The following is a 13,909-nucleotide window of genomic DNA, read 5'->3' as shown; positions in this document are numbered from 1 at the left end:
CATGTGGCAAGCGGTGCAAACAACAATAGCAGGAGAAGAAGCCATTACTCACCGTGATTGATGAATGATTCTGACTTACCACTGTTGTTTGATGAACTCGTGAAAAAACGGAGCGAAAGAGAAAAGAAACGGAGCAAGAGAAAAAAAAGAAAACAGCAATAGACACGAATGGAAACGCGAATGACAAGCTAACCGGCTAACGAATGCTAACGCGCTGTTTTAGAATAAAAGCGAACGATCAAATTAGATCAGATTAGATCTCTAATCAGATTAGTTTGATATATAATATCAGAAATAAGGTGGGAATTAAGTTATATTTTATCACTTTAAACAAGAGTGATAGATGGGAGAAAGCGAGTTCCCCAAGATGCGAAAGCTGTCACGCAATGTTGAGAGACTGACTCAAAAGGGAACCCCATTATGAAACCCCATAGGAAAATTTTAAAGGAACCAGCGGTGAATTAGACTTCTGGATTCTGACGTCATACATGCACCACTCTATTATGATGGTGGAGTGAAAATAGACTAGGAGACACTGAATAAAGCCCACTGTGACGAGAGGGGCGGGGCCGAGAGTCGTGGGAACGGAGCGAGGCCGGTGGAGTAATTGATAATGAGCGACACCTGCACCACTCACCCGTCTCGAGTCCCACGGAGGAGCTCTGGAAGGATAAATGGAGGAGTTACGTCAGTGAAAGACGAGAGAGGACCAGGCCTGGACTTTATTTTGTGTTTTGTGTGCGGCAGTCGTCCGCGAGGGGCTGCCGCTTTACTTTCGTTTTGTGGGTGATAGACACTGGTGCGAATCGACTTAATGCCCAATAATTCGTACAGTTCGCGTAATGTACGTGACATAAACGCCGTGCCTTGGTCAGTGAGGATCTCTTTCGGGATCCCCACTCGGGAGATTAATTGAAACAGTGCGTCCGCAACACTCTTGGCGGAGATGCTGCGGAGTGCCACTGCCTCAGGATATCGTGTTGCATAGTCTACCAGCACTAATGCAAAACGATGCCCTCTTGCGGATCGCTCTAATGGCCCGATGAGGTCCATCCCAATTCTTTCGAAGGGGACCTGCATTAACGGTAGAGGGCGCAATGGCGCTTTTGGGGAGGCCGGTGGATTTACCAGCTGACATTCACGACAAGACGCGCACCACCTGCGCACATTCTCGTGAATGCCTGGCCAAAAGAAACGGGCCATGAGATGATTTAGTGTTGTTGTTTGACCCAGATTTAGCGGATGTCGGAGGTGCGGGTTAACTGCGACCTCCACACTATGATTTTGTCCCCTAAATTGAAGGATATTCAATTCATTAAAGGATATTCCACCACGTCCCCGTGCACACACCGTACCTGAACCAAGCGGCCTGTATCCAATACCTCAGATTGAATCAGGCTTTGATGGATAGAAGTTTGGTTACATCCCGAATCCACCAGAGACTGATAGGTACCCCCCTTAATACTCACAGGTATTTGGTACCAGCCAGCCTGAATGGGGGCAGCCAAGTGATGAACTGCTCCAGTACCACCCGGTCGATGATGTGGTCGACGTCGCTTCCCTCAGCCAGTAGTCACTTGCGGCATGAGTCCCGGAGCCGTTGGGCCAGCACGAAGGGTCGGCCACTCTCACCCAGGTCCAGCGAACGGAATCGCTGGCGATGTTGCTCCGGGCTTCGGCCGACCCGCTGGATGATGGCCCTTTTGAGATCGTCAAAGACCAGGAGGTTCCGCACGGGCAGTTGCTGAGCAGCCACCTGCGCTTCCCCCGATAATAGGGGTATCAGGCGCACAGGCCATTGCTCTCGTGGCCACCCACCGGCTTCCGCTGTTTTCTCGAACAGATCCAGGAAGGCTTCGGGGTCATCCTGAGGCCCCATCTTGTTCAGCGGCAGGTGGGGAGCCGGGGTCTGCTGCGGTACGGCTTCTGCCCGAACCTCCCGGGCCATCCAGCTCCGGAACCTCTCGCGGTCCTCCTGTTGCGCCTGGATGATGACCTGGAAGTGTCGCTCCTGATCAGTCCACATGTCCAGTAACGCCTGATGTTGCTCTTGATGGAGGACCGCGAGGGATGAAATGACATCCGCAAATGGCGTACTTGTTGGAGTTTGCATGACGGCGGCGGCTCTCCTGCTTCTTTCCTGGGTTTCGGCACCAGTGTAACAACGTTCGTAGTCACGGGAAGAAGGAGGCGGGAACCGGTGAACATTTAAAGAAAGACTTTAATAAAATAAACAAACACAAAACGAAAGTAAAGCGGCAGCCCCTCGCGGACGACTGCCGCACACAAAACACAAAATAAAGTCCAGGCCTGGTCCTCTCTCGTCTTTCACTGACGTAGCTCCTCCATGTATCCTTCCGGAGCTCCTCCGTTGGGCTCGAGACCGGTGAGTGGTGCAGGTGTCGCTCATTATCAATTACTCCACCGGCCTCGCTCCGTTCCCACGGCTCTCGGCACCGCCCCTCTCGTCACACCCACCATAATGAAATATCTGGATGATTGGTTACGGCCATAATATATTACCAAGCTGTACCAAGCTAATAATCAAGAACTTCATGAGATCAATTCAGACCATTTCATTCAATTCAATTCAGCGTTTCATTAATAGGAATCTATTCCAATGACACTTACAGAAATGACTAAAGCTCACCTCAACTTGTCAACTTTCATTGTTGATCATATTTGCATACATAGGATATTTCAGCTAAAAATGTAAAATAATACATTCAAAGTAAATATGGAAAGAAAGTGTCTGTAGAGTAGAAATTTAATAGATTGTCTATAAGTGGGAAGGGATAAATGATACCATGTGGACCTTATTACACTTTGTGCATTTATTTAAAAAAAAAATGGAGAAAAGCAAAACAAAGGTACAGTTTTAAGATACATACAGCACACACTCACACTCTGTTGTTTTTGAAATCAGTATTATTAATCATTTCTTTGTGTGGCATATTTAGTACAGTAAAAAAAGGAAACCAATATACTGAGGTCCAGGCAGTAAAGGCAGAGTCTTCACTGCATGTCCTGTTTTACACAATATTGGTCAAGTTACAGAGGAATTTAGGAATATGTTACATTTTTAAAGGAAATAAATGCAATTCATAAAAGAACTGGTACTATGTACAGTTTTATACAATTAAAGTTCAGGCTCAGAGTGCTTTAAGACTCACAGCACGTCCTAAATACTCCAAAGATGTATTCCTATCACACTGACCCCATCACATCATCTTAAAGATTTGTCTTTCTTCGCAAAAGTCCAGCTTTAGCTTACTAAAAACTACCTGCACTAAAGTATCTGCCCTTCATTTCAGTGATCACGTTTTATAGGACTGAAATCAAAAGGCACAAGCCAAAATGATGCTAATGTTAAAACGTGTAACTGTAAACTAAACTTAATGGACGCTGTCAATATAAATGCAACACAAATGGTGCTTTATCAGGGCACGTCAACCTTTGGTAAAAAAAAACAAATTCAATAATAGAAACACCGAGCTGATAGTCCAGTCTCAATAAACAGTACTAATATCCTAAATATCATAATGAAAAATGGAAAACTGTCATTGGGAATAATCTGACATATTTGATGGGAAACATAAAGGATTGTCCTGTATTTGTGTGAAATGTTATTAATGAATGGAATGATTCGCTTATGAAGATTACAAATGTTTGCACCTCCGCTGAAACACTCCACAGGACTCTGGATAAGACTAAGTCGACTTGACAAGAGCTACTGTAAGAACTCGAATGTCAACACAGACAGCTATGGAAGCGTGAATGGAGTGCTGTGGAAGTGCAGAGGTTTATGGTCCGGCAGTGAAGTCTGTGGCTGTTTATTTGCTGTCCGTGTCCTTGAGGGGCGAGGGGCTGCTGTCTCTCGTGGGCAGCAGGTCATAATGACATGGGATGTGGCTGTTCTTTGGCAGGTCATATGGATCTTGACCAAATGGCCCGTTGCAGTTGTTGTTAAAGACTGTGTTGACAGAACTGATGGTCGGCTCTGGATAGAGAAGAATACAGGTTCAAACGGTTACATGGGTTACATACTTTTATCTTTCTAATTGTTTATAAATACCAAAAAACTCAGAAAAACCCAGCAGTTCCTGTTCTGCAGTAAAGTCATGTCCCATCGTGGAGCAACAAGAAGCTTCAAGCACAGCGAAGCCAAAAATCAGCAATGAAGACTGTTAAAAACTGTAAAATATTTTGAAAAGATTATGGACGATAAAGTAATTGTATAATAGTGCTGATCAGCCTTAGACTGCTGGAGCATTTGCTAGCACATATTTGACAGGATTCGCTGCTCTTATTTGCATCAAGACAAAATCGTGATGCAAGCGTCAAACAACAGTGGAGATGAGATCCACACTTTCAGTAATGCAAGACTTTAACATGCCCAAGCCAATAATGGCTCCAAGTCATCTGTTCTTGTTACAGAATCGGTAACAGGAAAAATGACTAAATAGTGAAATGTATTGTTAGTCCTCAGAACATCATTTTGCAGTTCTGTAGCATTAAGATCCTGAAGTGTACAGCTTCGCTCTGTGGTGTGAGTCAAAAGAATATTAGAATCTAAAGTAAGCAAAAGTGTGCTGTGGTTGAAGTGCTGAAGGAAGGTCTGTGTGTCTTGAGCTGTGTCTCGAGCGCCCGGTGGAAGATGAAGGCTCAGAGAGAGACTGTAGTGTGTAGTTGACTGCTGGTTTTTTGAGCATGTGATGGGAAGGTTTCCCGTAGTAAGAGATGTGCGGACAGTCAGATAAAATGGTGCTTCTTGCTCAGATCTGTCAGATGGAAAGTGTCATTGTCAAACGGCTTTCTCTGGTGAGTCTGTCCTCATCTGCAGTGCCTGTGAAAAACGGAGCAGGGTGAGGGCTGATGGAAAAGACAGCCCCGATTATAACGTACGTGTGTGTTCCCCAGCTGACATGACGTGAACACAACTGCTGCTCTCACACAAGCCACGATTACTCATTCTTTCCTAGCCGGGGAACTGATGTGATGCCTTCAGGTTTGGAGGGATACATCCCATCTGTGCACAGTTACTGGAGACATCAGTCTGTTCATACGGAGTGGATGTGTAGTCCCATCAAAGAAATACTATTCGCATGAAGCACAAATAAAAATGGCTGACTATGACTTTTAAATATTGAAATGTAGTTGAGAAAATAATAGGCACGGAGTCCGTCTCTAATACAGTTATGGAATAACAAACAGTGTGCGGCTCACTGGTGTTGCTGGATTTGTGTTTTTCTTACCAACTTCATAGACGTTTTTGTTGGCAGGGCTGGAGGCGTGTATCTCAGCGTACGGCGCGTCTCTGTGAGCGGGAGACTTCATCTCCACATAGCCGCACTCCAAGCTCTTGGTCAGCAGCAGAGGAGGGTCTTTGATGGTGGCGTATGGGTTCTCTGAGCTGTTTAGAGAGCTGGAGCTGGCGTGATAGGGCATGCTCTTCACCAGATCTACAGACAGAGAGAAGGGGTCAAATCATCACACTGTGTGAAGGCATTTACTCACCCTCATGATCCAAACCCGTATGCCTTCTTCACAACACAAAAGAACATATTTTGGAGCATACCAGGGTTCAAGACTTTCTTTGCATGGACCAAAAAAAAAACATTTTTTTAAATATTGTGTTCCACAGAAGAAATGATACCTGTCTGGTGAGTAAATGGTCAAATATTCAAGACTCTTGCTTGCTAAACGATCCTTTACCTCGAAGTGACTTTCCCATGTAACGCCTGTCAACTCCATAGGCTCCTAATGAGAGAATCAAGACAGAAGAAGTCAAACTTGATGACACAACTTACAGCTGGAGATGCTACACGTGCTGCCGCTGTGTGTGAAATGACTAGTGTTTGCACAGAGGCGGTCAGGAAACAAGTCACTGCACAGTTTGGCTGCTTCTGTTCTGTGCTTTCTGTAAACGCTGGGCTACTGAACATTATCGGGTCAAATGTCTGCCTGTCATATACTGTATGTTGTGATCATGGTGGTTGGATGTCACACCGAGCTCATTGAAGGATCCTCCTTGTTTCCAGTCGGCCGGTAGAGTTCCTGTGTGATCCAGCAGGGAAAGACGTTTCCTCGGCTCGGCGTTCTTCAGGTTCACAAACAACTGATTGTTCTTTGGCTGTCAGGCAGAAGAAAATCAACAATTATAGCAAGTGTCTTTCTACAACGTTCCACATTATTCCTCAATTCTGGTCAGCTTCTGCTCCTGAAACCATGGGTTATTTTTAGAATGGCGGTTTTGGATTCTTGATTAAATAAAGCCTGTGGTCAACATTCAATTTTCGTGTACATTTTGTACAAAATGACACACCTTATTTTACTCAAAAAGAAATCAAAAATGCTTCAAACAACACATAGGCAAGGCAATCGGTGGAAAAGCTCTATTCAGCAGTAGCATCTTATAAACAGCCTAAAATATTAGTCCTTCATTCCCAGAGCTGTTCAGTAATTACAGAGTCTGTTAGTAGAGTAGCACCTCTCCATAGGGCAGGTTGATGGCGTGAGGAGGGCTGCTGCACTGGGTCAGTGTGTGGTAGCTAGGGTTGGAGAAATAGTTACTGTTGGGAAGGACGTCAGTCTGCGGGAGCGACTCTACAAACAGAAAACACATCACACACAGACACACACACACACACACACACACGTGACCCTGATAAGACTTACACAGGAAACCATAAGAATGAAAAGAAAAGTCATCACGTCAATATCACACATGCTGACATCTTGATGCTGACCTGCGATGGCGTAATCAGTGTTGGCCCTCATGGTAGGTGTGTACGTGACCGCAGGCATCGTGGATTCTTTTCCTTTCTGTTTCTTGCGGTAAATGATGAAGAGGAAGAGGAGGATGAGAACAAGGAGCACCAGAACGATGATTCCTGCGATCGCACTGATCTGATACGAGTCCACAGGCACAGCGGCACTCGTCAAGCTGTTGAGATTCCCTACGACGATCACGCCGGCTGAGAAAGACAGCAAACTTCAGAGTCACGCAGTCAAAGAGCAACAAACCTCACTGTGTGTCCATGTGCCTGAACCAGAGGATCAGTGTAGCTGTGAAGCGTCGAGATTATTTTGCTATTCTAAAACATACCATACAAAGGAAACATAAAGATTCCCCCTATTTAATAATGGCAAGTGCTAATGTAATGTTACCTTGGTCACAGCGTGTGCCTTTCCAGCCGGGGTTACAGTAGCAGGTGCCAGTCATGTGATCACAGGTGGAGTTATTGAGACAGTCGCACACCTGCCGGCACCCGTATCCGTATGTACCCGCGGGACATTCTGGAAGCCAGTGGAGTAACCGAGGATCAGATGCAGACTCGAGCGTGTGCTTGAAAACATCAAAGTACCAGCTCCACGCTTTCATACTCACTCTGTTCACAGTGGCGTCCCATGAAGCCGGTGCGGCAGGTGCACTGACCGGAGATATGATTGCAGTCTGCGCCGTTCTCACACTGACACGCCTGAACACAGTCCTTACCGTAGAAACCTAGTGGACAGCCTGCAGGACACAACAGCACAATGACGGGAACTGTCACGATCGATCGTGAACACACAGGCTAGAGATCAGAGCTGTAGTTTCAGATTGGATGCGGTAGAGTTGTACTCACGCTGTGTGCAGTACAGCCCCGTCCAGCCGGCTGTACACTTACACTCGCCGTCATAAGCGCTGCAGAACGCCCCGTTGTGACAGTAACAGGTGTGGATGCAGTTGGGACCCCACTGACCCGGAGGACATGCTACAGGTGAACACACATACATGTCATATTTGATCAAAAATGACGGAAATACAGCAATAGTGTGACAAATTAATTTACATTTAACAATTTTCAGCATCAGTCTTCAGTGTCACATGATCCTTCAGAAATCATTCTAATATGCCGATTGGCTGCTCAAGAAACATTAAAAAGTTACGTTTTTATAATGAAAACTATTTTTTTGTGAAAACTGTTCCACCATTCAAAACTTGGGGGTAAGATTTAAAAAAAGAGAAAGAAAAAGAAAAAGAACGTAATACTTTTATTTACACAAGGATGCATTCAATTAATCAAAAGTTACAGTAAGGACATTTATAATGTAACAAAAGATTTCCAAATGGTGTTCACTGAACTTTCTATTCATCAAAGAATCTTGTAAAAATGTATCATGGTTTCCACAAAAATATGAAGCCGAAAAAAACAATTCTACATCATTTTTCATTAACTAAATGCAGCCTTGGTGAGCAGAAGAAACTTCTTTCAAAAACATTTAAAAAATCATAATTATTACAAACTTTTGACAGGTATTGTGTATAAAACATCAGCAGATCAAGTGTGTTTTATCAATTTTTCTCTGTATGATCAGCAAGGGGCGCTAGATACCACAGACACTCAATGAGGTCAAACCATAGAGGGCATGATTAACCCAAAGTCATGGGTAAAAACAAACTCTGTTCCTAATGCTCCTGAGTGATAAACTTTCACTGAGTATCGTCTTTATATGGACCATCCACTTACAGGAGATGATCTACATCAGTCGAGCCAATTAAAGGAACAGCATGGGATTGTTCTGTCCAGATGTGGAAAGTAACATTTTCTATAATTACAATAACCCAGCAGTTACATGCTATATATTATTCAGGAGGATAATACTACACAAAAAAAACATGAAACAATGTATTTGATAGATAAATCATATCACATCACATCAGACAATGCTGGAGAGCCAACAGCTGCTATAAATTACAGATTGTGAGGATTTCCAGCCAGGATTTAGACCGTATCATAGTACTGAGACTGCTCTCATCAGAGTTACATATGACCTGCTCTTATCATCCGATCGTGGTTGTATTTCTCTATTAGTATTACTGGATCTTAGTGCTGCGTTTGACACTATCGACCACAACATCCTTTTGAGTAGACTACAAAATTATGTTGGCATTAGTGTTGGAATTGCATTGTCATGGTTCAAATCGTACTTATCTGACCATCATCAATTCATAGCAATGAATGAAGAGGTAACATATAGATAACAAGTGCTGTATGGAATACCACAAGGTTCAGTACTAGGACCATTGCTTTTCATGCTTTAAATTTAAATTTAGATATACCAAATACACAAAATAATGATCTTTAAACAAGCATCATATGACCCCTTTAACTGAAAAATTGACAGTTTGCTATTGTCCTCTTTTTAGAGCTGCTCTACAGCAGAATTCAATTTTCTTTCCATTATTGACACACAATTTTCCTGTTTAACACTGTAAAGCTGCTTTGACAATCTGTATTGTATAAAGCACTATATCAATAAAGGTGACTTGACTTTATTAATTTGTTCGAAGAGGAAAAAAGCTTTGAAAAGATCTGAGGATATGCCAGACATCAGGATGCCCTACCAAACCCTTCTGACCCAAAGATTCCAGCCTGACAGCTGCAGAACTGTGTGATATGAGATAAAGTGCCTAAACAGCCACAATCTCTGCAGACACAAAGAGAAAGGCCGACATTAAGTCACCTGATGATCAGAAACCTAAAGAAATTGTTTTGTCGTGTGACGAGATTAGCTGAAGTCGAGCCTTTGGGGTGGAAACAAAATGCTGCAAATGATGCAAATCAACAAGTGAAACTCTAACACAACAGCATCACTGTTCTGAACTCTGTTCTGAAGGACATTTTTTTAGAAGATTAGAAGATAGAGCTTTAGTGTTTTTAGTGTGATTGCACAGAATACTGACGCTGTGAGCAGTCACTGCCGATCCAGCCTGGGTAACACTGACACGAGCCGTCGATGGGGATACACGTGCCGTTATTAGTGCAGGTGCAGCTCCATGCACAGTTCTTACCAAACCTGCCACTGGGACACACTGCAGACAGACAGACAGACAGAGCAGCACATCAACACCACCATCTGTGACATGACCGCAGTACAGATACTGGACAATGAAAATGGAAAACATTACAAAAAGAACTGAAAGAAGAAATGGCATGGAGAAGACACACTCCCCATGTAAGTCCGACTATCTGACAGCTGTAATGTAGTAGTGAGTGAGAGGGGCGTTTCTTGCCTTCGTTGCAGAGCGCCCCTTTGAACCCGTGCAGACAGTCACACTGGCCAGTCACGTGATGACAGGGGCCACTGCTGTGGACGCAGTGCGGACAGGCCTGGCTACAGCGGTGGCCAAAGAAACCCGGAGAACAGACTGGGAGCATGTCAGAAAAACATGAGGAGAACAGGGCGGATGAGAAAACAGACAGGTCATTGCGGGACAGACAGGCATGCGGTGTGTTTGAGCACTCACTGCGCTGGCAGGTGGTTCCTCTGAATCCAGGTGCGCACTCGCACGCACCCTCGTCCGGTGAACACGACGCTCCATTCTTACAGTTACAGGACAGAGAGCAGTTGGGCCCCCAGCGGCCCTCAGCACACACACTGTCACAATGAATGCCTGTGAGAAACATACACACACACACTGACTCTCACAAAAACACAACATCACTTAAGAGTCACAGAAAAAAAACATCTCTCAATTACTGCTTCACAAAACTTCACGGTAACACTTTACATAAAGCCACTATATATAATGCATTATGTATGCCTTGTAATGCACATTATAATGCATTTATGATCTCTTGAATAACTGTAACCACAGTTATAATACATTATGATGATTATCTATTCATCTCTAACCTTCCATTTCTTTCTAAAGTGCTGGAAAAAGTAGTTGCTGCACAAATTCTGGTCCATTTAAAACAAAACAACCTCTTCGAGAAATTCCAGTCTGGTTTCCACTCTAGCCACAGCATGGAAACAGCTCTGGTTAGGGTCACAAACGGCCTAATGTTTAGATAATGATCTTTAAAAAAGCATCATATGACCCCTTTAACATATTTAAATATGGACCTACATTATAAAACTGATCTGAGATCAGTTCAAATCCATCAAACATTCATGGGATCACCAGATTAACGCCATCTAACGGCGGAACCCTCTTAATTTTAAAATGTTTCGACACAACAATTTTGCCTCATTTGTTGAAATCAACTGACTTGGTGAGTTGATACAAGCTCTGAACCACTGATTCAAACAAAAGATTCATAAATATTACAAAGCTTAATGTAGCAATGTTTCAAAAGGGCCCATCACTACTGACAGAACTAAAAAAACTTTTCCCGAACCTACGTTTTAAACTTAATTTCATATCCCTTCACCTCCTAATGGTGTGCACACACATATACTGGCACAGAGCTCATCTGCTATGAGCAAAGATGGAAGATTTCAGTTCGCACCAGACAAGAGTGCTGATGCTTTGGTTTGTTTAGTTGGGGACGCTTGACTGATTGCACCGACACTATTGGACGAGAGCTGAACTGGATGATGACATCACTGAATCATCAATGAACTGACTTTAGCTGAAAAATGACTCTGTTATTGTCTTCTTGCATTATTGACAAACTATTTTCCTGTTTGACTCTGTAAAGCTGCTTTGACACAATCAGTATTGTATAAAGCACTATACAAATACAGGTGACTTGACTTGACTTGATGGATAGTCAAGAAATAACTTAATAGAAAGTTCCTCAAGAACTACAAACCAACATTTGGTTGAAAACAGTCCCCTACTGAGTGAAAGCTTAATTTAGGATTCAGGCATTTTAGTTAACAATAATGACAGAGGAACAATATTGTTAGAATCACATTCAGAGCAAGTTTTTTTTTTCCAGTGGATGAACATTTTAAGCCAATCAAAATCCATCCTGCTTTAAAGAGTTTGATCATTGAAAGTGGCAGATGTAATATATGTAATATAATATATAATAATATAATATATATATAATATAATATAATAATGTGGCGCGTGCTTATAATAAACCGAACGATATTGCGTGTTGGTGTGCTAATATAGTTATTGTTATAGTTATCATTGTTGGTGTGAAGGAGTCATAACCCAGTGACCATCAGGACAATGATTACACACGTCTCTTGCTGTGAGTCTGGAGCTCAGTCTGTGTGCAGCACAGTGTTGAAGTGGCTCTGTGCTGCCAGAACACGGACAAAAGCTCTTTTGAGAGCGAGTGTGTGTTGCTAGGCACTGTGAGAACGCTGAAGATCATTCCAGTACAGCAGCCCTGAGAGCATCAGTATGCTGCCGGTGTCCAGCACAAGCCCGAGGAATGTGTGGGAGAGTATATGCACTGCTTGTGCGCTCATTACATGCTGAAAGGAAAAACATAAATAACAGATCTACACACACAACTCATTCTCAGGTGTGCCCCATGACCTACTGCTGATAGACTTAGGGACAGTTCATCACAAAATGAAAATTCTGTCATCGTTTACTCACCCTCAAGCTTAAACCGGTATGAGTTTCTTACAAAAGAAGACCAAACCATTGCTGTTCCCCATTGACTTCCAAAGTATGGGGCGGGGGGGATACTATAAAAATCAGTGGGGACCAGCAACTGTTTGGTTACCAACATTCTTCATAATATCTTCTGTGTTCAGCAGAAGAAAGAAACTCATACAGGTTTGGATCAACCTGAGAGAGAGTAAATGATTCATTTTCAACTATCCCTTTAGCAGGTTATTGCTGTTAATCATATGAACTTAACCACATGAAATAAATAAAAAAACATTTTTTAAATGGTCATTAAAGTTGTTTTTACACACCCCACGACCTCATGTAGGACAAGAGGATTTGGACAGTAGGGCTGTAACCACATACATATTTAGGATTGGGTACACACACAGTTTATTAACAACCACCTAAAAACTGGAGAGGTCCCATGCGCAGAGGCTTTGGCTGTTACAGTCCTGGTACTTTAGGCCAGAGATGGAAAACAGCTTTCTAAAGTGTCAGTCTCATGTCCAGTGTCAGCTGCTTTACCTGTCCATCCAGCCAGACAGCGGCAGTGTCCGGTCGAGGGGTGACACCCGTCTGCATGACTGCAGTCACAGCGCTCGCGACAGTCCAGGCCATACGTCCCGTCCTGCATCAGTCCAGACAGGGACACCTCTTACTACACAAACACTGCTTTATGAGCTGAATGTGCTGCTGAATATGAGAACACACTTAAAAATAATTCACTTGATATCTTTGGCATGGCTGAGCTAAAGATTATGATTACGGGTTACTGTTGTGATGCATTGTGAGTGAAAATCAAAAATATGGAAAATAATTGAGAAATAAATGAGCACTTTTTTAAAATTTAAATAAATAATGTATAGCTATAACACTATGCCTTGAAAGTATTACCTCAAAATTACATTTCAGAAAACTAGTTAATGCTGCTGTTTAAAATACAACGGCTGAAAGAGAGATGGCAAATCTGACATCTTTCTCAATCAGTATCTCAATATGTTTTTCTCCTTTGTTGTAATTGTAGAAAAATTATTGTGGATTTTTTTTCTTTTGCTATTAGAGCAAATGGCAATGCAAAATTATACTTGTTGGAGTTTCCATTCACCATTATAGAAGTTTACCCAACTATGATAACCAGAAATGCCAGAAATGTGAAAAGGGTCCATATAAGAAGATCATAGAAGAGGTTTAACATGTTGACAGCAGGCTTTGAATGTGGAAATGAGTTCAGTATCAGGTATAGACAGTTAAGGTTTGATATTTCTCAGTGAATGGAGCTCTGAAGAGATGTTTATGATGTTAGTGATGAACTGACCTGACAGTGTTGATCACATCTGTCTCCTCTCCAGCCTGGAGCACAGGTGCACCTCCCGTCCAGAGCACTGCAGGCGCCTCCGTTACCACACACACACCTCAGGTTACAGCCCAGACCCCACGAGCCGCTGGGGCAGTTAATGGAGCAGTCCACCCCATGCCACCCTGACACAGCCACCAGATTTCATTAAAAACATCTTTATTTGTGTTCTGGAGATTAACACATTTCTTGAGGTGAAA

At 43.0% G+C, this 13,909-nt stretch overlaps 1 protein-coding gene across 1 annotated transcript in view; it reads right to left on the bottom strand.

The window, feature by feature from the left end:
* Window positions 1-2,858: 2,858 nt before the first annotated feature.
* LOC107673753 (multiple epidermal growth factor-like domains protein 10) overlaps window positions 2,859-13,909 on the bottom strand; it is a 65,943-nt gene continuing 54,892 nt past the window's right edge. Inside the window, exons 12-25 of the mRNA XM_016467524.1 lie at window positions 13,671-13,834; window positions 12,881-12,983; window positions 10,295-10,441; window positions 10,061-10,195; window positions 9,731-9,859; window positions 7,629-7,757; window positions 7,391-7,519; window positions 7,171-7,299; window positions 6,750-6,977; window positions 6,491-6,606; window positions 6,010-6,133; window positions 5,716-5,760; window positions 5,256-5,462; window positions 2,859-4,000 (exon numbers count right to left, since the gene is read on the bottom strand). Coding sequence (XP_016323010.1) covers window positions 3,834-4,000; window positions 5,256-5,462; window positions 5,716-5,760; window positions 6,010-6,133; window positions 6,491-6,606; window positions 6,750-6,977; window positions 7,171-7,299; window positions 7,391-7,519; window positions 7,629-7,757; window positions 9,731-9,859; window positions 10,061-10,195; window positions 10,295-10,441; window positions 12,881-12,983; window positions 13,671-13,834 — 1,952 coding nt within the window. The 3' untranslated portion in view covers window positions 2,859-3,833. The remainder of the gene's footprint in view (window positions 4,001-5,255; window positions 5,463-5,715; window positions 5,761-6,009; window positions 6,134-6,490; window positions 6,607-6,749; window positions 6,978-7,170; window positions 7,300-7,390; window positions 7,520-7,628; window positions 7,758-9,730; window positions 9,860-10,060; window positions 10,196-10,294; window positions 10,442-12,880; window positions 12,984-13,670; window positions 13,835-13,909) is intronic.

The sequence above is a fragment of the Sinocyclocheilus anshuiensis genome, unplaced genomic scaffold (genome assembly GCF_001515605.1).
Source record: "Sinocyclocheilus anshuiensis isolate Anshui unplaced genomic scaffold, SAMN03320099.WGS_v1.1 scaffold837, whole genome shotgun sequence".
NCBI classification, from domain to species: Eukaryota; Metazoa; Chordata; class Actinopteri; order Cypriniformes; family Cyprinidae; genus Sinocyclocheilus; species Sinocyclocheilus anshuiensis.
The sequence above is the reverse complement of the archived record's forward strand: the minus strand, read 5'-3'. Positions and strand labels throughout refer to the sequence as shown.